Below are 25,775 nucleotides of genomic sequence, written 5' to 3'. Positions count from 1 at the left end.
CATGCCTTTATAGCATGTATCCTAAATGTTTTGTTTATGGGAAACTTCCTTGAACTAGTTTGAATATCATGAGTGCTTGTCAAATGAAGAATTTGAATCATAGTCAACAAACTTGCTTGTAAAATTATTCATTAGATTTTTGTTTATAAGTCTTATTGTGAGTATATACTTTTGTTAAATCCTAAAACTTCCCTGGACCTGAGAATATAGAAAAAAGTAACAACTGAAGGAAGGCCCTAACTAGGAAACGAAGCACATACATAAGTTAATTTAACAATATTGTATCAGGCAAGCACCATCAATAATATGAACTAAAGGATGCCTGTTTAAAGCCAGATTAATGATGTAAGTCAGTTTTGGGCAAACTATAGTCCATAGGCCAAATCTGGCCCACCACCTGTTTTTGTATGGTCCACCAGCTAAAAATGTTTTTTTTTCTTTGTTTGTTTGTTTATTTATTTATTTTTGCCACAGAGTCTCGCTCTGTTACCCAGGGTGGAGTGCAGTACCCTTGGCTCACCGTAACCTCCACCTCCTGGGTTCAAGCAATTCGCCTGTCTCAGCCTCCCCAGTAGCTGGGACTACAGTCGCACGCCACCACGCCTGGCTAATTTTTGTATTTTTAGTAGAGATGGGGTTTCACCATATTGGTCAGGCTGGTCTAGAACTCCTGACCTCAGGTGATCCACCCGCCTCGGCCTCCCAATGTGCTGGGATTACAGGTGTGAGCCACTGCACCCAGCCTAAAAATGTTTTTTACATTTTTAAAGGGTTGAAGAAAAATTAAAACAAGACAAATACTTCGTGACTCTTAAAAACTACATGAAATTTTAATTTCATGTCCATAATTTTATTGAAACATAGCCATGCTCATTCATTTATATATCATCTAAATATGATAGCCATATTTGTTTTGTTTATGGGAAACTTCCTTGAACTAGTTTGAATATCATGAGTGCTTGTCAAATGAAGAATTTGAATCATAGTCAACAAACTTGCTTGTAAAATTATTCATTAGATTTTTGTTTATAAGTCTTATTGTGAGTATACACTTTTGTTAAATCCTAAAACTTCCCTGGACCTGAGAATATAGAAAAAAGTAACAACTGAAGGAAGGCCCTAACTAGGAAATGAAGCCATAGCATGGCTACCTTCATGCTATAATGGCAGAGTTGAGTCTTTGGGGCCTATACTAAGGCAGTAGGTATTGGATAAACAGGAGAGGCCAAACTCAGGCAAAGTTGTATTGACAGGGTTTGGTAATTGATTAGAAGCTGGGTGAGGGCTAAGAGAGAAACTGAGAACAACTTCCAGAAATCTAGTTTAAGTGAATGTATAATTGTGGGTATTACCTAAGAAGAATTCACAGAGAACAGAATATGTAGGGGAAGATAATGAGTTCAATTTGACCCTTCTAAGTTTGAGATGCATGAGACACCAAGGATTCATTTTAGTTTCTCAGTGTACCTCTTAAAATGGGATGCTTAGATCTGAATATAACATTCCAGTTACCATGGTCCTAGGACACAGTGAGCATTCAATATTTGATGAATGCTTGTTGACGGAGTGAAGAATAAGAGAATCATTCCTGTCCTTACTTAGAAAAGGAACTTTTAATTCTGCCTAACATTGCATTAACTTACTCTGATGATTTCATCTTGAATTTATGAGCAACTAAAAACCTGCCTCCCACCCCGAGTACATTACTGAACAATTTCTCTCCAATCCTGAATTTTTGCATCTGGCCTTTAAAAGTCTAGGACAAAGCTGGGTATGGTTGCTCACACCTGTAACCCCAGCACTTTGGAAGGATTGCTTGAGCCCAGGAGTTCAAGACCAGCCTGGGCAACATAGTGAGACCCTGACTCTACAAAAAATAAAAAATTAGCTGGATGTGGTGGTACACACCTGTAGTCCTAGCTACTCAGGAGGCTGAGGCAGGAGGATTGTTTGAGCCCAGGAGGTCGAAGCTGCAGTGAGCCATGGTCACGCCACAGCAATCCAGCCTGGGCAATAGACGTGATCCTGTCTTTAAAAAAAAAGTCAAGGCCTGGTGCGGTGGCTCACACCTCTAATCCCAGAACTTTGGGAGGCTGAGGTGGGCGGATCACAAGGTCAGGAGTTTGAGATCAGCCTGGCTAACATGGTGAAACACCATCTCTACTAAAAATACAAAAATTAGCTAGGTGTGGTGGCGGGTGCCTGTAATCCCAGCTACTCCAGAGGCTGAGGCAGAAGAATCGCTTGAACCAGGGAGGCAGAGGTTGCAGTGAGCTGAGATCGTGCCACTGCATTCCAGTCTGGGCGACAGAGCAAGACTCTGTCTCAAAAAAAGTCTAAGACAGGACTTCAGTATTTGCCTAAGCCTATCAGGACTGAGATTTCTTTGTGTCTTGATTTGTAATCAAATATATTAACTTATTTATTGTATGGTGCTTCTCTTCTCTTCTTCTCTTCTTTTGAAACAAAGTCTTTCTCTTCTCTTCTTTTGAAACAAAGTCTTTCTCTGTCTCTCAGGCTGGAGCGCAGTGGAGCAGTCTTGGCACACTGCAACTTCCACCTCCTGGGTTCAAGTAATCCTCCCTCTTCAGCTTCCCAAGTAGCCGGGTCTACAGGTGTGTGCCACCATGCCTGGCTAATTTTTGTATTTTTAGTAGAGGTGGGGTTTCACCATGTTGGCCAGGCTGGTCTCGAACTTCTGACCTCAAGTGATCTGCCTGTGTCAGCCTCCCAAAGTGCTGGGAATACAGGCATGAGCCACTGCGCCTGGCCCAGTTTTCTTTTTTAAAAGAAATAAAACTTACCAATAAAGTCAGAATGTTTGTTAGAATCTTTCATTCCTGTTAACTCCAGAAGTAACCACTATTATGAATTTGGATTGTATCCTTCCAGAGCACAATTTTACTATACTTTTACAATATGTGTGGTTTTCCATCAACAATATATAGTATTTTTATATGCTTTTACATTTTTATATAAATCTTATACTGTAGTTGTCTTCTTGCACTCAATATTTTTGAATTCATTTTGTAGATGTAATCAATTATATGCATATACCAAATTTTATTTATTAATTTCCTTATTGATGGATTAAGTTGCTTTAAAATATTTTGCTATTAGAATCAATGCTGTAATGAACAGCTTTATTCACATCTCCTTGAGTATACATCAAGATACATCAAGATTATACCTAGGATGTTGCTGAGTGCAGTGTTTCACACCTGTAATTCTAGCACTTTGGGAGGCTGAGGCAGGTGAATTGCCTAAGCTCAGGAGTTGGAGACCAGCCTGGGCAACATGGCAAAACCCATCTCTACAAAAAATAAAAAATTAGCTAGGCATGGTAGCATGTGCCTGTAGTCCGAGCTACTCAGGAGGCTGAGGTGGGAGGATCACCAGAGCCTGGAAAGCAGAGGCTACAGTGAGCCAAGAGTGCACCACTGCACTCTGGCCTGGGAAACGGAGCGAGACACTGTCTCAAAAAAAAAAAAAAATTATACCTAGGATGGTAATTCCTGGGTCACAGGAAATAGGTAAGTTCCCATGGCTTTAATGTGAACCCTTTGTACTTTGTTCCTAATGTTTCATCTCTAACCTGACCCCTTTATACAGATCCAATCCCAGATTTCCTGCTGTCTACACATATATTATTTATATCTCAGCCAGGCGTGGTGGCTCACACCTGGAATCCCAGAACTTTGGGAAGCCAAGGCAAGCAGATCACTTGAGGTCAGGTGTTTGAGACCAGCCTGGCCAACATGGTGAAACCCCGTCTCTACTAAAAATACAAGAATTTGCCAGGCTGTGGTGGCAGACGCCTGTAGACCCAGCTACTCGGGAGGCTGAGGCATGAGAATCGCTTGAACCTGGGAGGCAGAGGTTGCAGTGAGCCAAGATTGTGCCACTGCACTCCAGCCTGGGTGACAGAGCGAAACTTCATCTAAAAAAAAAAAAAAAAAATTATTTACGTCTCTTTCTGAATATGTGGACAGCACTTGTTCTCTTTGTCAAAGGTACTGGAGCTTTTTAAACAATTATCTTTCTTTTAGTGGTTCCATCATTCTTTAGAACTTCCCAGCTCAGCAACATCTCTGCTGTTTCCCCTTGAGGTGAATTAGCCATTCAGGGCGTGGAGTTCTCCCTCTGTAGGGTCCCCCTCCTCCCCCTGACCTCCCATCTCCCCACTTGGGCCTCCAGTCTCTCTGCTGGATTCTTGTAATTCCCTCCTAACTGAACTTCCTGTTTCTTGTCACTCTGGTCCAGTCTGTTTTATAAGGGAAATGGCCAAATTAACCTTCCTCACGGAGTTCTGGCCACATCAGGCTCCTGCTTCAGAGGCTGCAAGGGCCTTGCAGTGCCCGTAGTGCCCAAGCCCTTCCACTGCCAGCCATATCCCTCTCCGAGCCTATTCTGCCACCTCTTCCTGCAGCTGCCTGAGCTACCCAGTGAACCTTCCATTCTTTGGTCCGTCCAGCACTCGGCACTCATGTTATCACTTCTCTTCAGGGCCTTTAAAACCGAAGCTCACTAATTTCTTTGTTTGGTCATTTGTTTGTGTTTTTGTTGTTGTTGTTGTTGTTATTTTTATTTTTTTGAGATGGAGTCTCGCTCTGTTGCCCAGGCTGGAGATCATTGTGTAATGATCAAATCGGGTAATTAGCATATCTATCACTTCAAAATGTATAATTTCTTTCTTGTAGGAACATACAAAATCCTCTCTTCTATTTTGAGATGTACAGTATCTTTGTTGACTATAGCCACCATACTGTATGATAGGGCACTAGAACTTATTCTAATGTAACTTTGTACCTGTTGACCCCATCCCTGCCACCCCCTACCCGCCCAAGTATCCGGTACCCACTACTCATCCTTCCTTCCTTTCCCTTCCTTCTCTTCCTTCCTTTCCCTTCCTTCCCTTCCTTCCTTTTCCTTCCTTTCCCTTCCTTCCCTTCCCTTCCTTCCCTTCCCTTCCTTCCCTTTCCTTCCTTTCCCTTCCTTCCTCTCCCTTCCTTCCCTTCCCTTTCTTCCCTTCCTTTCCTTTCCTTCCTTTCCCTTCCTTCCCTCCCTCCCTCCCTCCTTCCCTTCTTCCCTCCCTCCTTCCTTCCTTCCTTCTTTCCCCAGGCTGGAGTGTGACTGCTCCCTGTAATCTCGAACTCCTGGACTCAAGCAGTCCTCCCACCTCATCCTCCCAAGAAGCTGTACTATAGGCATATGCCAGCATGCCCAGCTATTTTTTAAAAAGCTTTTTGTAAAGACAGAGTCTTGCTGTATTACCCAGGCTGATCTTAGGTTCCTAGCCTCAGCTGGGCATGGTGGCTCACACTTGTAATCCCAGCACTTTGGGAGGCCGAGGCGGGCAGATCGCCTGAGGTCGGGAGTTCTAGACCAGCCTGGCCAGCATGGTGAAACCCTGTCTCTACTAAAAATTCAAAAATTAGCTGGGCCTGGTGGCGGGTGCCTGTAATCCCAGCTACTCGGAAGCTGAGGCGGGACAATCGCTTGAACCCAGGAGACGGAGGTTGCAGTGAGCCGAGATTGCGCCACTGCACTCCAGCCTGGGCAACAGAGTGAGACTCCACCTCAAAAAACAAAAAAAAAAACAAAACAAAATCCTAGCCTTAAGTGATCCTGCCACCTCAGCCTCCTGAAGCAACAGGTGTAAGCTACCATGCCTGGCCACATTCAGTGCTTCTATGAGATTAAGTTTTTTTTATTTTGTATATGAGTGAGAACATTTGAATACTTTTGGATAGATACCATGTGAAAACTATTGAGGCTACATGGGAAGTGTGTGTGAGTGGATTTTGTTTTGTTTTCTTTGGCATTTCTTAAAATTGTCCATTTCTGTTGTGGTTGGGCTCTACTCTCACATACTATTTGATTGATATAGGTTGCTGCTCCTGCTCCATGGGAAATGGTGAATTACACTGCCCATCAATAGAGCCGATAGCAAACACAAGCACCAGTGAGCCTGTGATTCCTTCGTTTGAGAAAAGTAAGTGCCTCTGGACTATGAGGATGGGATTAAGGGACAGAAGATTCCTTATTCTTTTTTTTTTTTTTTTTTTTTTTTTGAGACGGAGTCTTGCTCTGTCACAGGCTGGAGTGCAGTGGCGCTATCTTGGCTCACTGCAAGCTGTGCCTCCCAGGTTCACGCCATTCTCCTGCCTCAGCCTCCTGAGTAGCTGGGACTACAGGCGCCCACCACCATGCCCAGCTAATTTTTTGTATTTTTAGTAGAGACGGAGTTTCACTGTGTTAGCCAGGATGGTCTTGATCTCCTGACCTCGTGATCTGCCTGCCTCGGCCTCCCAAAGTGCTGGGATTACAGGCGTGAGCTACCACACCCGGCCAGAAGATTCCTTATTCTTATCCCTCAAAAGAACTCTACATAGAATATCTATAGAAGTTACAAACATCAAGAATATAGATCCTCAATTAAGAGCAAAGAAGGGCTAATAGGGAATAATTGTGCATAGACAGAATACTCACTTTAAAAAATAAAGTTCTCACAAAGTGATAATAGGTAGTGTCATACACACATTTTCCAATAAATTTAACCCAAGTGACAAATCCAGGAAGTTTGCCCTAAAGGGCATTTTGGTGGGAGGTGGAGAGAGGGAAGCTTTTTTCTTGTTGTAGAAACAGACTTTTCCCCCATTCTCATCCCCTAGGACCAGGACTAATTAATTAGTTCTTAATTATATTTTGAATCTTTATGCTTTAAATATGGCCATTCTTATAAAATAAGGAACAAACACCTTTAAAAGTAATAACCTCTTGGCCAGGCAAGGTGGCTCACACCTGTAATCCCAGCACTTTGGGAGGCCGAGGTGGGTGGATCACAAGGTCAGGAGTTCGAGACCAGCCTGGCCAACATGGTGAAACCCCGTCTCTACTGAAAATACAAAAATTAGTTGGGTGTGGTGGTGGGCACCTGTAATCCCAGCTACTTGGGAGGCTGAGGCAGGAGAATTGCTCGAACACAGGAGGCAGAGGTTGCAGTGAGCCAAGATCACGCCACTGCACTGCAACCTAGGTGACAGAGCAAGACTCCCTCTAGGGGGAAAAAAAAAAAAGTAATAACCTTTTGACTAAGAGGCTGAATTACATTTGTGGCCTAAATTTCAAATTATTCAAAACAACCGAACATACTTATGTGGAATTGCAGTGCATTTTTCATTGATTATACTTATTTATAATCAAACTAAAAAGGGAAACCCCCAAAAATGCTCTTTTTGATAAGGCCTATGTCAACTGTATTATTGCTAAAGGCATTATGTTTTTATATAAGAAATGTAAGGATTATAGAAAACAATGTATGCAAATCACTTAGCACAGTATGTGGTATACATAGTAAATGGTCATTAAAATATGTAGTAGCAGTAGTAATTATTGTTATTCAGATGGGATTTATATTTGGCTATCTGCTGGCAAGGAATGAATCTTAAATAATAATAGAATTCACATTTCCATAAAAAGTAGTGAAAACATATCAGATATGAAACATTCATTGACTTTTTTTTCTTTTACAAGAAACTCTTTCTGGCAGTTACACTGTCTTTGTTTTATCTGTCTGCTTTTTTTCTAAAATCGTGTCTTTACATCAGAATTCCCAAGGTTTTCCTCCTTATTGTTATCTCCCTACACAATATACCTAGTAGTAAAATCCATTAACAAATTCAACATGTAATCTGATTTGGCAAATTTCTTTTTCCCTCCCCAAATCTCCTTAGGCTTTGCTTATCTGTCATTTTCTTCATTAATAATGTTGATTCTCGGCTGAGCGTGGTGGCTCACTCCTGTAATCCCACCACTTTGGGAGGCAAAGGCAAGAGGATCGTGCTTGAGCCCAGGAGTTCAAGACCAGCCTGGGCAACATAGCCAGACCTTATCTCTACAAAGAATCAAAAAAATTAGCTGAATGCAGTGGCTCATGCCTGTAATCCCAGCTACCCAGGAGGCTGAGGTGGGAGGATCGCTTGAGCCCAGGAGGTTGCAGCTGCAATAGGCCATGATCATGTCTGAGCAACAGAGCAAGACCCTGTCTCAAAAATAAACAAACAAAAAGTTGATCGTTGAAAATTCTCTTAAATTGTAGGGGCTTGGATTTTCTGATCATATTTTATAAAAATTATATAGAATGAGAGCCATTATATAGGGACTTCATCTAATCATACAATTTAGTGTCATCCCTAAGCCTAAAATAAAGCCTGAAGGAAATTAAACCATGGGCAAATTAGAATTTTTAGAGTTGACAATATAATTTATTCTCTACCCCTTGGCATAGTACAAAGGCAAAAATAAGTATCACATTTAGATTGTTGAATGGCAACAATGTATGAAAAAGCAAATGAAAGATAGAAGATTTATTTTTATCCATTTTTGTAATATCTGTAGAAATTTTTTTTTTTTTTTTTTGAGATGGAGTCTCGCTCTGTCATCCAGGCTAGAGTGCAGTGGCGCAATCTTGGCTCACTGCAACCTCTGCCTCCCGGGTTCAAGCAATTCTCCTGCCTCAGGCTCCCAAGTAGCTGGGATTACAGGCACCTGCCACCACACCCAGCTAATTTTTTTTTGTATTTTTAGTAGAGACGGGGTTTCACCATGTTGGCCAGGCTGGTCTCAAACTCCTGACCTCAAGTGATCCTCCCACCTCGGCCTCCCAAAGTGCTGGGATTACAGGCGTCAGCTGCCGTGCCTGGCTTGTACACAATATTTTAAAACCAGATTTATTATATATAGGTATACTTCCAGGATTTTTCCACACATATATACAAATAATTTTTATTCAAATAGGATCATACTACAGAGACAGTTTGGCAACCTACTTTCTTTATACTTAGCAACATTATGAACCTTCCCCCATGCCATCAGCAATTGTGCTAGACCATGTTTAATGGGTATACATGGCCTTTTCTAAAATGTGGTTTTAGGAAATACAAATTTTTTCTTTTAGCTTGAGGGCAAGAGCTATAGAATTGTGGTTTTTAATCACTGACTTGTATAAGACTATATGTTGGACTAGACATCTATTTTGTAAAAAAAATGTTTTTCTTTGCTTTTGCTCCCATATATAGAATGGAGCTAAGGTAGAAAAACAAAGGCTTCCTGTGAAAAGTCCCTCACCTCTATTTTTGGCCAGAAAAGAGTCATGCCTGTGACTTGTGTTTGTATCCATATGTGAACAAAACATGGCATATAATACTTTTATGGTTCCTCAAAGGTGTTTCCTAAGGCAAAGTTTTTTTCAACTTTTACTTTAGATTCAGTGGGTACGTGTGCAGTTTTGCTACCTGGGTATATTGTGTGATGCTGAGGTTTGGGGTACAAACAAATGATCCCATCACCCAGGTATTAAGCATAGTACCCAGTAGTTTTTTAGCCCTTGCCCTCTCCCTCCCTTCCACCTCTCATAGTCCCCAGTTTCCATCATTACCATCTTTATGTCCATGAGTATCTGATGTTTAGTTCCCACTTATAAGTGAGCACATGCAGCACTTGGTTTTCTGTTTCTGTGTTAATTCACTTAGGATTATGGCCTCCAGATGCATCTGTGTTGCTGCAAAGGACATTATTTCATTCTTTTTTTTTTTTTTTTTCAAGACAGGATCTGGTTCTGCCACCCAGGCTGGAGTGCGCAGCTCACTGCAACTGTTGCCTTCTAGGCTCAAGCCATCATCCCACCTCAGCCTACCAAGTAGCCAGGACTACGGACGTGTGCAACCATGCCTGGCTAATTTTTGTTTTGTTTTGTTTTTGAGATGGAGTCTCGCTCTGTCGTCCAGGCTGGAGTGCAGTGGCACAATCTTGGCTCACTGCAACCTCCGCCTCCCAGGTTCAAGCAATTCTCCTGTCTCAGCCTCCCGAGTAGCTGGGACTACAGGCACCTGCCACCATGCCCGGCTAATTTTTATATTTTTAGTAGAGACGGGATTTCACCATATTGGTCAGGCTGGTGTCAAACTCCTGACCTCAGGTGATCTGCCCACCTCAGCCTCCCAAAGTGCTGGGATTACAGGCGTGAGCCACCGCATCCGGACTTGTTTAGTTTTTTAGAGACAGGGTTTCGCCATGTTGCCCAGGCTGGTCTCGAACTCCTGAGCTCAAGCGATCTGCCCGCCTTGTCCTCCCAAAGTTCTGGGACTACAGGCATGAGCCACTGTGCCTGGCCTATTTCATTCTTTTTATGGCTACATAGTATTCCATGGTATATATGTAGCACATTTTCTTTATCCAGTCCACCATCAATGGGCACCTAGTTTGATTCCATGCTTTGCTGTTGTGAGTAGTGCTGTGATGAACATGCAAGTGCATGAGTCTTTTGGTAGAACCATTTTTTTTCTTTTGGATATGCACCCAGTAATGGGATTGCTGGGTCATATGGTAGTCCTGTTCTAAGTTCTTTGGGAAATCTCCAGGCTGCTTTCCACAGTGACTGAACTAATTTACATTCCCACCAATGGTATAAAGCATTCCCTTTTCTCTGCAGCCTCACCAGCATCTGTTGTTTATTGATTTTTTAATAATAGCCCTTCTGACTGATGCAAGACAGTATCTCATTGTGGTTTTGATTTCTCTGATGATTAGTGATGTGCAGCATTTTTTCATGTTTGTTGGCCGCTTGTATGTCTTCTTTGAGAAGTGTCTGTTCATGTCTTTTGCGCATTTTTTAATGGAGTTATTTGTGTTTTGTTTGTTCAATTGTTTAAGTTCCTTATAGATTCTGGATATTAGGCCTTGTTAGATGCATAGTGTGCGAATATTTTCTCCCATTCTGTAGGTTGTCTATTTACTCTGTTCATAGTTTCTTCTGCTATGCAGAAGCTCTTTAGTTTAATTAGGTCCCACTTGTCAATTTTTGGTTTTGTTTTTGTTTTTACCTTAAAACTTCCCAGTAAAGTGTTTTTGTTACAATTGCTTTTGAGGACTGAGTCATAAATTCTTCCCAAAGGTCGATGTCCAGAATGGTGTTTCCTAGGTTTTCTTCTAGGATTCTTATAGTTTGAGGCATTACTTTTTTTTGAGACACAGTCTTGCTCTGTTGCCCATGCTGGAGTGCCATGGCACGATGTTGGCTCACTGTAACCTCTGCCTCCCGGGTTCAAGCAATTCCCTTGCCTCAGCCTCCCAAATAGCTGGGATTACAGGCGGCCGCCACCATGCCTGGCTAATTTTTGTATTTTTAGTAGAGACAGGGTTTCACCATGTTGGCCAGGCTGGTCTTGAACTCCTGACCTCAAGTGATCCGCCCATCTCAGCCTCCCAAATTGCTAGGATTACAGGCGTGAGCCACCGTGCCTGGCTGAGACATTACATTTAAATCTTAGTCCATCTTGAGTTAATTTTTGTATATGGTGAAAGGCAGGGGTTAAGGCAAATTGTAAACTCTTTAATGAGAGGTTAAGAGATAATAGTAATTTGTTTTACAGTTAGCCAAAATAGGGTATTCATGACTAATATGTAGATTTATCAGTGATAAAAGTTGAGTTATTAATTCGGCCTTTAAAATTATATGTATATAATTTTAATATATACAATATAAAAATAAAAATATATACTTTTTCAACCCTTGTCCCCCTTCCTCCCTCCTCACCTCTAGTAGTCCCCAGTTTCTATTGTTTCCATCTTTATGTCCATGAGTATCTGATATTTAGCTCCCACTTATAAGTAAGCACATGCAGTACTTGGTTTTCTGTTCCTGTGTTAATTCACTTAGGATATATATAGTATCTAATATATATATTATATTTAATATATAATTTATATGTGTAAATTATAAATATAATTAAATATAAAATTTTTATTTATATATGCTTATATATTAATTTGTAATTTATATAATATGCACAAATTACATATATAATTATATATAAATTTATATGATTATAATATATACTTATATATAATATACATTTATAACATAATATATATAATTTTTATATAATTATATATGTAATGTGTATATATTATTTATATAACTAATATATAAAATAAATAAAAATTATATATAATTTATACTTAATTATATTAATTATATAAAAATTATATATAATTTTTAATTTTTTTTTAATTTTTTTTGAGACAGAGTCTTACTCTGTGGTGCAGTCTTGGCTCACCACAACCTCTTCCTCCTGGGTTCAAGCGATTCTCCTGCCTCAGCCTTCCAAGTAGCTGGGATTACAGGTGCCCGCCACCACACCCAGTTAATTTTTGTATTTTTAGTAGGGATGAGGTTTCACCGTTGGCCAGGCTGGTCTTGAACTCCTAATCTCAAGTAATCTGCCTGCCTCGGCGTCCCAAAGTGCTGGGATTACAGTCATGAGCCACCGCACCCAGGCAAATTATGTATAATTTTTAAAGACCAAATTATATAACTTATGTTAGATAATTATATATATAACATTGTTGAATAGTATAAAAGGGAACTATTGTATTCTACTTATGTTTTTTGAGATAAAAACATTTCAGCTAGAATTCTTCTAAAGCAACATGAAGGAGCTTTCTTCCAATTTCATCTAAAATAATATACTGATTCTTAGCTGAATGTGCTTTTCTGTTGTTTCTCTTAGGAAGTCATTACAAATTTAAAATGCATTTAGATAAAAAGCTCTGATTACAAATTGTTGTGCTTACTCTTTCATAGACAATCATTGTGTGAGTCGCTGTAACTCCCAGAGCTGCATATTAGCCCAGGAAGAAGAACAGTATCTACAGAGTGGAGACCAGCAACTGACCCGACATGTGTTGCTGTGTTTACTTCTCATCATTGGCCTGTTCGCTGTAATGGTTTTTTCTGGTTTTGTTTTGGGGCCATTTCTTTAAATTTCTGGCTAAGGTTTTATTCAGGCATCCGGGAAAAACTTAGTTGCTGCTTTCCAGAAGTGTGGTAGCTAGGTCACCTGAATTTGGATCTTGAGCTAAATATTTGCGGGTGTGAGGGGAAGAGATGAATCATTCACATTACTCTGAGGCCTGAGTGCTCCAATAGCTTATTCTGCTTAGAATCATTTATTCATTCTATGCTCTGAACCTAGAATTTGGTAAAAGCAGCTTTTTTTTTTTTTTTTTGAGACAGAGTCTAACTCTGTTGCCCAGGCTGGAGTGAAGTGGCATGATCTCAGCTCACTGCAACCTCCGCCTCCTGGGTTCAAGCGATTCTCCTGCTTCAGCCTCCTGAGTAGTTGGGATTACAGACGCGTGCCACCATGCCTGGCTAATTTTTGTATTTGTAGTAGACACGGGGTTTCATCATGTTGGTCAGGCTGGTCTTGAACCCCTGACCTCAGGTGATCCACCCTCCTTGGCCTCCCAAAGTGCTGGAATTACAGGCGTGAGCCACCGCGCCAGGCCCAAAAGCAGCTATTTCAATAATGTACACAGGGCCACTTATTCCTAACATACCTGACTGACCAAAGTGGATAAATGCCTACATTAATGTCTCAGAACATGAAACCTCAGTGTCCACCAGAAAAAAAAAAAGAAAACCAAAAAACCTCTCAGAACATATTCCCCAGATAAACTTTAAAAAATAATTTTCAATTATCAAAATAACATAACTACTTCATATAATAGACCCTTACAAAATAGAGAAAATTAAAATACAGTATTTTATTTTTAGACTACATGCATTTCTTTGATTACTAAATGTCCTATTTGTGAATTATCAGTTCTTATTATATAATTCTTTGAGATGGTTCAAGTGTAACTCGTCCAGAGGTAGGAGATGGACCAGATAACCTATGAAGGAACGCTTTGCACACTGGGATGCTCGTGAGATAGTGTGATATCAGCCAATACCACTTTAAGTACCATTTAAGAACAAAAATCAAAAAATAAGAAATGCTGCCAAGAATTGCTTAGTGATGTAATTGTTTTCATTGTGTAGAACTAAATTTAAAATCAGGCCTGTCTTAGGCTAGTTGGCAATCTTGATACATTATGTAAGCTTCTGTATTATGGCTCATGTCTTCTTGCTTCAAATCTGATCAGAATAGATAACTGTTTGAATGACATCTGTCAGGAGGAGAGGTTGAAACTTTCTTATTGAAAAGATAAAGCCTCTATATTCTCTCAGTGTTTTTCCGTCTAGTCTTTTTCCCTGTAATTACTAGGTAGGTAAGTTATTGTACTATGCTGTGGATGGAGAGGAATTATCAGCTTGCTTGATTTTAAAATACTCTTTTCTCCTTTCTTTACAGAATCTTTCCAGTTGTTTATGGTGGCTATTCAACCAAGAGCCTGGAAGACTTTATGTTGAGTTACAGTTTTTCTGTGCCGTGTTTAACTTTGGTCAGGTATTTATTTATGGAGAACTTTGAGGGGTTTTTGTCTTCCTGGATAGGTTGATTGGTAGGGGGTCGGGGGAAGTGGGGAGTGGATTAGGATGTTGTTTTCTTTCACATAAAAAGGATTTAGTTTGTTTGCCAGCTGCTGGTATGCATGGCAGCTGACAGCTGCTGCTTGTCTTCTAGTAGAGACGAATTATTATATTGGTTAAAGTCATCAGAATGTACGCTGAGTGCTTCCACCAGAAAAATGCCAGGTAGTAACTTTGGTGTGATCTTAATAAGTCACATTGGGACCGGGCTCATTGGCTCACACCTGTAACCCCAGCACTTTGGGAGGCCAAGGTGGGCAGGTCACTTGAGGCCAGGAGTTCAAAACCAGCCTAGCCAACATGGTGAAACCCCATCTCTACAAAAAATACAAAAAAATTAGCCAGACATGGTAGTCCATGCCTATAATCCAAGCTACTGCAGAGGCTGAGGCACAAGAATCACTTGAACCCAGGAGGTGGAGGTTGCAGCGAGCTGAGACTGTGCTACTGCACTCCAGCCTGGGTGACAGAGTGAGATGAGACTGTCTCAAAAAAAAAAAAAAAAAAAAAGGTCGCTTTGGGAAAATAACTTAATTTCCCTGAACTTTTAATTTAGCTCCTTAAATTTTTTTTTTTTGAGACGGAGTTTCGCTCTTGTTGCCCAGGCTGGAGTGCAATGGCGTGATCTCAGCTCACTGCAACCTCTGCCTCTCAGGTTCAAGCAATTCTCCTGTTTCAGCCTCCTGAGTAGCTGGGATTACAGGCATGCACCACTACGCCCGGCTAATTTTGTATTTTTAGTAGAGACGGGGTTTCTCCAGTTGCTCAGGCTAGTCTCCAACTCCCAACCTCAGGTGATCCACCCACCTCAGCCTCCCAAAGTGCTGGGATTACAGGCATGAGCCACCACACCCGGCCATCTCCTTAAATTAGTGGACATCATTTCATTTACATTTTGATGTTTCTTGAACAATAGATACTTAAATCTTAAAAAGAAAAATCATGTGGTATATAAATAAATTTTGGATAGGGATAGCAGTTACCATTCCTTGATAGTCTACTATGTGCCAACCATCGTTAAGCATTTTACATTCATTATCTCATTTAAACATCATGACAACACCTGCAAAGTAGTATTATCACCCCCAGTTTATAAATTAGGAAACTAAAATTCCATAAACAAGTAATATGATAGGTGCTATTGTCTATGTTTATGTCACTATTAAAATGGATACTTAAGGATAAATTACATCTTACATATTGGGAAAATATTTTTTATGTGCAAATTCCAAATTTTGACCTTTAACTCCTTACTTTTTTTTTTTTAATTGAGATGGAGTCTCATTCTGTCATCCAGGCTGGAGTGCATTGGCGTTAGCTCACTGCAACCTCCACCTCCTGGGTTTCAGGTGGTTCTTCTACCTCAGCCTCCTGAGTAGCTGGGACTACAGGCACCTGCTACCATGCCCAGCTAATTTTTGTATTTTCAGTAGAGATGAGGTTTCACCATGTTGGCCAGGCTGGTCTTGAACTCCTGACCTCAAGTGATCCACCCGCCTTGGCCTCCCAAAGTGCTGGTATTAACAGGCATGGGCCACCGCACCCAGCCCTTACTTTTGCACTACAGAATATTAGTCCACAGACTGAGTATCAGGTCAAAAAACAAAAAAACCCACACATTTGAAATCACTGAGTTTGTCTATTAAATCTAAAATAATTTGCCATATGAATGAGTTAACATTTGTCAATAGATGTCGCTGTAAGTTTTTCCTAATATTAATTTCTTACAATATTTACAGTTTGTTTGGCCATTATGATGGGAGCAAAAATGGCTATGCCCACAGAGACAAATGACCTTAATCAGTTTATTACAGACAGACATGAGCATCCTACTTGATATCTCACTTTGTGATACTGTTTAAGATCTGATTTTGTATCTAAGAACTATAAAATACTGAGTTGAAAAATCATAGTCTGACTTAGCATTTTGCATTCAGAAAGCCCATTCTAAGCTGAGCTATCCAGAACTGGGACTGGGATGAGCTTCATTCCATAGGGCTGTGTCATCAACAGCAGCTAATGCCAGGAATGTTGCATTTAAAATGCTGCCCCACAACTTAAGGCCGAAGTGGTTCAATGGAGCAAGACAGACAGAAACCCCATTCCCATCCCATTTTCCTCTTGGGGAGGTGGTATGGTAAGCTCATTCCCTTCTGGCTGTTTATAGTATGGGGGATGAAGAAATTTGGGTCCTTCTGCATTCTCCATTCTACTTCCACCAACTTGCACTCAGATCCTTATCCCAGTGTGACACAAATGGCAGCTCCCAACTTCCTGTCTCTCAAAAAGAGTCTTAAATTGTCCTAACCTGTGGCTGATACCTGGTGCTAGGCGTTTGCCTTGACACTCACAAATCCTTGAACTCTTCCCCTAACCACTAGCCAGTTTCACTTTACATAAAGTCTGTTCAATTACTGCATTATTATTAGATACTGCAACACTTGTTAATTATATAATTTGTGAGGTTTCATGGAAAAATAATAAATACTTACGCACAGTGGGAAATATTTTCTTTTTATAAAGGGGAAACAAAGACATATATGCCCTTAAACGTTTTCATTTTACTATCATGTAAATGCAGCTGCTCAGCCCTGGTTTGTATCACCCATCACAATGAGTGGGATAGAATGATTGGGAAAAGGCAGCAAAGCATCATACCTGCCTTTGAAGGGCCTACTTTGTGTGTTCCACTTAAAATGTTGCTCTTGTCACTATAGATTTGTCTCCTCAAACACTAAATTTGGTGACTTCCTTAACTTCTCTGTTTTAAAATGTTATTGTTGAATTCTGAAAAAAATAACTTTGTTTTCTTCCCTAGGGATTTATTTCCTTTGGAATCTTTGGATTAGATAAACATTTAATCATCCTGCCTTTCAAAAGAAGGTAAATTAAGTTTTGAAATAAATCTGTATCCGTAAATGTGATGACAAAGCCATTATATTAAGATACTGATATGGGGCCATGCATGGTGGCTACTTGTAATCCCAGTACTTTGGGAGGCCAGGGTGGGCAGATTGCTTGAACTCAGGAGTTCGAGACCAGCCTGGGCAACATAGTGAAACCTAGTCTCTACAAAAAAAAAAATACAAAAATTAGCCAGGTGTGGTGGCATGCTTTTGTAGTCCCAGCTACTCAGGAGGTTGAGGCAGGAGGATGGCTTGAACCTGGGAGGCAGAGGTTGCAGTGAGCCAAGATTGTGCCACTGCACTCCAGCCTGGGCGACAGAGCAAGATCCTGTCACACACACACGCACGCACACACACACACACACACACACAAAGATACTGATGTTTTTCTATCGCAAGGACAGAAAACCAAACACAGCATGTTCTCACTCATAGGTGGCAACTGAACAATGAGAACACTTGGACACACAGTGGGGAACATCACACACCGGGGCCTGTCGTGGGGTAGGGTAAGGTGGGAGGGATAGCATTAGGAGATATACCTAATGTAAACGACGAGTTAATGGGTGCAGCACACCAACATGGCACATGTATACATATGTAACAAACCTGCATGTTTTTTACATGTACCCTAGAACTTAAAGTATAATAATAAAAATAAAAATAAAAATAAATTTTTTAAATATATACATTTTTTAATTTGATTGGTAAAATTAGCCCTGTGATGCCCCTATCCTAGGCTTTGTATGGTGAAACTTTTACTAGGACGTATTTTTAATGCCTAAATTATAAACCTAAGAAAATATATTTGAGTGTCCAAATGATGGTACATAAAATGCTTAATTTCAACACTTGAATGTCAAATAAAAATTTGCTATATTATGCTTAAAAAAAAGATACTCATGTTTTTAAATCTTTAGTAACTGCGAAGACACCACTAAATGCCACACAAAGGTTATAAACAACTGCAAAAAAAAAATTGGAGGAACTATTATAAATCTGGCATTGTAATTTGCACTTTAACAAGAATTGATGGACATTGATTTCTATCTATGCTATTAACTATTACATAAAGTTAAATGAAACTTGAAAATGTCTTTGGAAATGGAAGTAGTAGGTGGTGTGACCCCATGGTCTATATTTGATTGTCTGTCTCCTTTGACAACACAATTTCTCTTTTTATCAAACTGACAGCTTACAGAAAACTCAAGTTTCTTTCTAAATTGTTGGTTTTTTTATCAGCTTAGTGAAGGGTTTCTTTGAATTAAGATCAGGGATTTCTTTATGAAAAATAACAAGTAGTAATACTCCAATGTGGGGGTAGGAGGAAGAAGCCGGGACAAATCTTTCTACTTCTTGTGTTTTCAAAGTCAAAATTTGTAGAAACTGGAAGTGCTAAAGAAATGTATCCCACCAGCGCTATGAAAAGTGCCCAGTAAATGCTAATGGTTCTTTCTTCTTCATCTTTATCATTATCATCAAGATGTAGTTGCTAGGTTCATAATCATTTCATGAAAGAAGAAAAGCATAATTGGAAAGTCATTGAACTTAGTTATCAGCTTCATTTGTTGACTGGGTAAAATAATCAACGATTCTAATGTGTAGGCTTGCTGAAACAAAACTGTTTCGTACTCCAGTTTTTGGAGTACGAGTTTTTGGTATTTGTCTCTGTGGTACTAAAATAGAAAAGTGATTAAACAAAATATTTGATCTCTAATTTATCTTTGCATTTCAAAACAGTAGAATGTAGAGTAAGGAACATTTATTAGTAGAACCTGAAATGGATCAAACATGTCTGGAGGGTTTATAAAATGATTAAGTCTTCCACCCCAGTATGCTTTGAATAGGAAATTGAATGTAGAATGTTTTTGCTTCTGAGACTAATGATGTCTGGAATGTAGAATGTTTTTGCTTCTGAGACTAACGATGTCTGGGTATTGTAGATGACAGCTTTGGTGATCGACAGCTTTGGAACAGCCATTTTGATGGGGTGATAAGGCAGGAAGAGTTCTCTCTCAGTGCTTTTCTTTCCTTAAAAATGGCCATAAATTTGATTTTCAGACTTGAATTCCTATGGAACAATAAAGAAACAGCAGAAAACAGGGATTCTCCTGTTTCAGAGGAAATAAAAATGACCTGTCAACAATTTATCCATTATCACCGTGACCTCTGTATCCGAAACATTGTCAAAGAAAGAAGGTAAGCAAAGTGCCAGTACAGGTTCTAGACAATTATATTTTAAATGATTAATTAATTTTGGATTGTAATAGGCTAAATGAGGTGGTTGTGACTGATTACATGATTATTTTTACATATGCATGTAAAAGTTAAAGGAATTATGAGTGAGTTTATAGTTTCAGAAATGGCATATAAAAGAACCATATTACGTTGATTTTAATATTTTAAAAATGTCATATAACTTCTGATTGCCATATAAAATGTGAACACTTCAGTTTAGAGTGAACCAAAATGTCATAGAATTTTGACACTCATTTCAAGTTGGCCAGTAGTGTCTCTCACAAAACTTTGAGATACATTGGATTTAGAAGTGATGTTATATTCCCACCTCAGCATTTCTTGACAAATGTATTTGTCAAGAAAATGAAATGAAATTTCTGCCTCTTAATTTTGTTGCTTATGTTTCACTTCAAGTTCTAATCTTTAGTCTGTGACATAATATTTATTATGCTAATCCTTAAGGTATGAAGTATATAGCAGGTTCTCTTTTAATTTTGGATGAGGAAAAAAATTTTTTTATAAACGAAGTATACAGCAGGAAATTATGAACTTTGAATAAATACTATACTACCAGTATTTCTCTTTGTCATAAAAGAGAAAACAAAACAAAATATAAAGAACCAAATACTTTTATGTCTATAACTGAAAATATGAAATGTATGAAAATTCGTATGGAGGATAATTTATTTACATATATTATGCCACTGTATTTAACATATATCATTATAATCAGAAGGTAGCCTGGTATGGAGAGTGGAAAAGGGGCTGCAGTGGGTGTGGACTAATACTAGAACTCAGCTCCTGAACTGCCGCTTGTTGGCTGTGTGACATTGGGCAAGTTCAATTCTCTAAATTTTAGTTTTCCTCTTCTTTAAAATATCGAATTCTTGGGATTGTTGAATTAGATGACAGAATGTCTGTGATAGGCATAGCCCACTTTCTGGCAATAGTAAACTATGAAGAAAAGTTAGTTTTTCACCCTTCTGAGCACAATTATTTCAAAGTGCCATCTATGAATAGTTTCGACAATTTAAAACTGCTTTTTAGGGCCGGGCGTGCTGGCTCACGCCTGTAATCCCAGCACTTTGGGAGGCCAAGGTGGGAGGGTCACCTGAGGTCAGGAGTTCAAGACCAGCCTGGCCAACATGGTGAAACCCTGCCTCTACTAAAAATACAAAACTAGCTGGGTGTGTTGGCGGGCGCCTGTAATTCAAGCTACTCAGGAGGCTGCAGCACAAGAATCGCTTGAACCCGGGAGGTGGAGGTTGCAATGAGCTGAGATCACGCCACTGCACTCTGGCCTGGGCAACAGAGCAAGACTCTGTCTCAAAAACAAACAAACAAAACCCACAAAATAACCCTGCTTTTTAAAATTAAAAAAGAGAACTCCAGGTTAGCTCTTTGAGGCCCAGTGTGATTGCCAGCTCTTGGGAAGGAAGCATAGCTTTTGCAATTTGCAGGGCTGCCAGTCTGCCTCAGTCCCATTTGGCTGAATGGACACTGGCTGGGAGCGTGCCAGCCTGTTTCCTGCCCCTTTCCAGGCTCTACAGCCTGTACAGTGTCACATTCTCTGCCACTTTGTACAGCTCCATGGGCTGGTTTTTTTGTTTGTTTCTTTGAGACAGAGTCTTACTCCCATCGCCCAGGCTGGAGTGCAGTGGCGCAATCTCACTGCAGCCCCAATCTCCTGGGCTCAGCCTTCTGAGAAGCTGGAACTACAGGTGCGTGCCACCATACCCAGCTAATTTTTTGTATTTTTTTAGTAGAGATGGAGTTTTGCCATGTTGGCCAGGCTGGTCTCAAACTCCTGAGCTCAAGTGATCTGCCCACCTCGGCCTCCCAAAAAAAGTGCTGGGATTACAAGCGTGAGCCACCATACCCAGCCATGGGCTGTTATTATAGCTGCCTGATCACAGTCATCAGGAAATAAATACTCTGTTGGTGTCTGGAATAGAAGGTGTCAGGCTATAGGCCAGGCACGGTGGCTCACGCCTGTAATCCCAGCACTTTGGGAGGCTGAGGTGGGCAGATCACCTGAGGTCGGGAGTTCGAGACCAGCCTGACCAACATGGAGAAATCCCGTCTCTACTAAAAATACAAAATTAGCCAGGTGTGGTGGCGCATGCCTGTAATCGCATCTACTCGGGAGGCTGAGGCAAGAGAATCACTTGAACCCAGGAGACGGAGGTTGTGGGCTAAGCTGAGATCGTGCCATTGCACTCCAGCCTGGGCAACAAGAGTGAAACTTTGTCTCAAAAAAAAAAAAAAAAGGTGTTAGGCCATAAATAAAAAAATCAACAAGCAAAAAGGAGGCTAACACAGAGTATAATATCCAGGCTTTTGTCGAATGTGGTGTTTCTAGTTGCAAGGCATAAATTAAGATAACTTATCTCTAAATGAAATACTGATGTTAAAATAATGTAGTTTTATGTATTTGAGAAAACTTTTCATGAGTATTAACCTTTTTTTCTAATTCTTATATAAACTCTAATGAATATTCATTTATGGTGAAATGTTTTTAAATTTTTGTCACCTATTTCCCCTTTCACCTTGATCTTCATCCACCATTTCCCACGTCAAGCACTTTAGGTTTTGTAGCCTGAAGGATGCTTGTGGACAGATTCATGTTGTCTATCTATAGTGTATTTGTGTGGAAATGTACAGCACTCGTGTAATTGGATTTTTTTCCCTGTATCTCTCTATCCTTTGTTTATTTGTACATACTTAAGACATCCCATATTTGCATCAGGAAGACAGATTTTTAAATATTCAAGAAGTAGATTCACAAAGCACATTTTAAAAGTCTTAGATTTGTAGCAAGTTAGATCTCACTTATTCTTTCCTTGCTTCCTAATGAAGCAAATTTCTGACAAACATATCAGTAGGATTGTCTTGCCTGCTGAGGGCAAGAAGAAAGGCTACTTGTGGGGCACTATGATGTATGTAGTGCATACGTATACATGATGTATATGGAGCTAAAAATAAAGTTTGATTTGAATAGTGAAAATAATCACTTCTTAAGAGCTCGTGAAAAATATTTAGTGTTCCTGACACAAATTACTTAGTATAACTAAAAGTATAAATTATAAAATATATCATATTCAGCTATTACAGGACAGATCTGATAACAGGCTACTATAAAAAGTATTTCTTTGTAAGTGCATTTACATTATCTATGACTTTTTTTGGTATTGTTTAAGCATTTCTGTTTTCACAAGCATTACTGGCATATTTTCTTTTTCTCCAGTGGGTCTTTCTAGGTCAGGAGAGTTAACAAACCCTTTCTATTCAGAACAGTTTCCTTCCTGCCATGCTTTTAACTACCATGCTGTCTTTCCTTGTTTCCTTCTGTTTTTTCTTGCTTGTCCTCTATCATGCAGTGCTGATACCAGATTTACAGAAAATATGGGTGAATCATTCCTTTGACACAGGTGTGGTGCAAAGACTTCTGCTGGAACTTTCTGTGGCTGTGACCTGGTGAACTGGCTAATTGAAGTCGGCCTTGCCTCCGACCGTGGTGAAGCTGTGATATATGGAGACAGGCTGGTACAAGGGGGAGTCATCCAACATATTACCAACGAGTATGAATTCCGGGATGAGTACTTGTTTTACAGATTTCTTCAAAAGAGTCCTGAACAGAGTCCTCCTGCTATTAATGCAAACACTCTCCAACAGGAAAGATATAAAGAAATTGAGCATTCATCCCCACCCTCACATTCCCCTAAGACCTAAATTATGCAGGGGAGAACCCTACATGGAATCATATTCTAGCCGCGTATTCATTAGTTTTTAGCTGGGTGACCTTGGGCAAGTTAACAGAGGCAACCTCTCTGAGCCTCAGTTGTCTCTTCTGTAAAATGTGAAAAGATGTGCTCCCACCACATGCTCAGGGTCTGTGATTTTACATGTATGTAAAACACATAGGAAGCTGACTTAGGAAAAAGAGAAAACCAAATTAAAGTTCTGATAATGAATATAATATAGTCGTCCTTTAGTATCCAAGGGGATTGGTTCCAGGACTCCTGAAGATCCCAAAATCTGAGGATACTCAAGTCCCTTATATAAAATGGTGTAGGCCGGGCATGGTGGCTCACGCCTGTAATCCCAGTACTTTGGGAGGCCGAGTCAGGTGGATCACCTGAGGTCAGGAGTTCAAGACCAGCCTGGCCAACATGGCGAAACCCCGTCTCTACTATAAAATACAAAAAATTAGTTGGGTGTGGTGGCGGGTGCCTGTAATCCCAGCTACTCAGGAGGCTGAGGCAGGAGAATCGCTTGAATCCGGGAGGCAGAGGTTGCTGTGAGCCGAGATCGTGCCACTGCACTCCAGCCTGAGCAACAGAGCAAGACTCTATCTCAAAAATAAAATAAAATAAAATAAAATAAAATAAAACAAAATAATTAATAAAATGGTGTAGTATTTGCATATAACCTATGCACATTCTCCCATATAGTTTAATCATCTTTAGATACTTATAATGCCTAATACAATGTAAATGCTATGTAAATAGTTGTTGTTATACTGTATTGTTTAGGCAATAACAATAAGAAAAACAGTCTGTACATGTTCACTACAGATGCAACCATTGTAAGCCTGACTACATCTTTTTATCTGCAGTTGATTGAATCTATGGATGTGGAACCTGTGCATATGGAGGGTCAACTGTACTATAAATAATACGAATATGCCAACATTATATAATCATTGCTTTCTGCAACCGTTTACTATAATTTCAAAATTAATATCCTATTAACTGTTCCTATAAATTATCAAATTTGGCAAGTGTATTGCTAGCAGGAGATGGACCTTAAATTATGACAACTTTATATTTTTTGATAGCATCTCTTGAAAAAGAATTTTAATGATTCTAATAAGAGGTTCTTTTTCTTTTTTCCATTTCCTTGACAAATAGTACTCATTTAAAAACTAGAGGGCTAGGCTTAGTGGCTCACGCCTGTAATCTCAGCACTTTGGGAGGCTGAGGCGGGCAGATCGCTTGAGGTCAGGAATTCAAGACCAGCCTGGGCAACGTGGTGAAACCCAGTCTGTACTAAAAAAAAAAAAAAGAAAAGAAAAAGAAAAAAGAATACCCAGGTGTGGTAGTGCATGCCTGTAGTCCCAGCTACTTCGGAGACTGAGGTGGGAGTACCCCTTGAGCCTGGGAGGCGCAGATTGCAGTGAACCAAGATCACATCACTGCACTTCAACCTGGGTGACAGAGCAAGACCCTGTCTCAAAAACAAAAAACAAGCAAAAAAAACCTATAGGCACTATTTTTTTTTAAAGTTTGTCTTTTCTTTTCTACCCAAATTACTAATCTATGCCATTAAGGAAAGGAATAAGAACCTCCATATGTATTATTATCTCCACAGTCCTTCTGCAGAAGTACAATCTGATCTTTAACTTTCATGCTACAAATAATAATTTGAGTAGATTAATTTGAATTTTATCAACAAAATTATTGCCATATGATGTATCATTTCTGTGTTTGAACAAAGCATCGTAATGCAGGATAACTTCTACTTTATTCCCTATAGTTAAAAAAAAAAAAACTATATAGTTCAAGCCAATATTTAAAAATTCTAAAGCTAGGCTGGGCATGGTGACTCATACCTGTAATCCCAGCACTTTGGGAGGCCGAGGCAGGTGAATTGCTTCAGCCCAGGAGTTCGAGACCAGCCTGGCCAACGTGGTGAAACCCCATCTCTACTAAAAAAAAAAAAAAAAAAAAAAATTAGCCAGGTGTGGTGGTGTGCACCTGTAATCCCAGCTACCCAAGAGGCTGAGGCAGGAGAATTGCTTGAAACCAGGAGGCAGAGGTTGCAGTGAGCTGAGATCGTGCCACTGCACTCCAGCCTGGGTGTCAGAGTGAGACTCTGTCTCAGAAAAAAAAAAAAAAAATTCTAAAGATTACATTTAGAATTTAGTCTTTTTAAAGTGTCCATGTATAAAAATATATAATTTTTAAAATTACTAAATGTTGCCTTTTCTCTTAGTCTATTATTTTAGCTACTAAAACAAAATATAAACTGGATAGCTTATAAACAACATAAACTTATTTCTCACAGTTTTGGAGGCTGTGAAGTCCAAGATTAAGGCACTAACAGATCTAGTGTCTGGTAAGGCAAATTTCTGGCTCATAGATGGTACCTTCTTGCTGTGTCCCCACATGGTAGATGGGAAGAACTGGTCTCATTGGCCCCTTATAAGGACATTAATTCCACTCAATAGGGCTCCACCCTCATGATCT

At 39.8% G+C, this 25,775-nt stretch overlaps 1 protein-coding gene across 3 annotated transcripts in view; it reads left to right on the top strand.

Annotated features, from left to right (window-relative positions):
• Positions 1 to 25,061, top strand: part of GPR155 (G protein-coupled receptor 155) — a 52,266-nt gene extending 27,205 nt beyond the window's left edge. For 2 of the 3 annotated variants that reach the window (XM_003824238.5, XM_034954532.3), the window contains 6 exons: positions 5,891 to 5,995; positions 12,647 to 12,783; positions 14,202 to 14,297; positions 17,199 to 17,263; positions 19,348 to 19,485; positions 22,956 to 25,061. In XM_003824238.5, the coding sequence (XP_003824286.1) occupies positions 5,891 to 5,995; positions 12,647 to 12,783; positions 14,202 to 14,297; positions 17,199 to 17,263; positions 19,348 to 19,485; positions 22,956 to 23,256 (842 nt within the window). In that variant the 3' untranslated portion in view covers positions 23,257 to 25,061. Of the gene's footprint in view, positions 1 to 5,890; positions 5,996 to 12,646; positions 12,784 to 14,201; positions 14,298 to 17,198; positions 17,264 to 19,347; positions 19,486 to 22,904 lie in introns of all 3 variants that reach the window. The other variant, XM_034954533.3, reaches the window with a different exon arrangement.
• The last annotated feature ends 714 nt before the right edge of the window (positions 25,062 to 25,775 follow it).

The sequence above is a fragment of the Pan paniscus genome, chromosome 13 (genome assembly GCF_029289425.2).
Source record: "Pan paniscus chromosome 13, NHGRI_mPanPan1-v2.0_pri, whole genome shotgun sequence".
In the NCBI taxonomy this organism is placed as follows: domain Eukaryota; kingdom Metazoa; phylum Chordata; class Mammalia; order Primates; family Hominidae; genus Pan; species Pan paniscus.
This window is presented reverse-complemented; position numbering and strand designations above follow the sequence as displayed.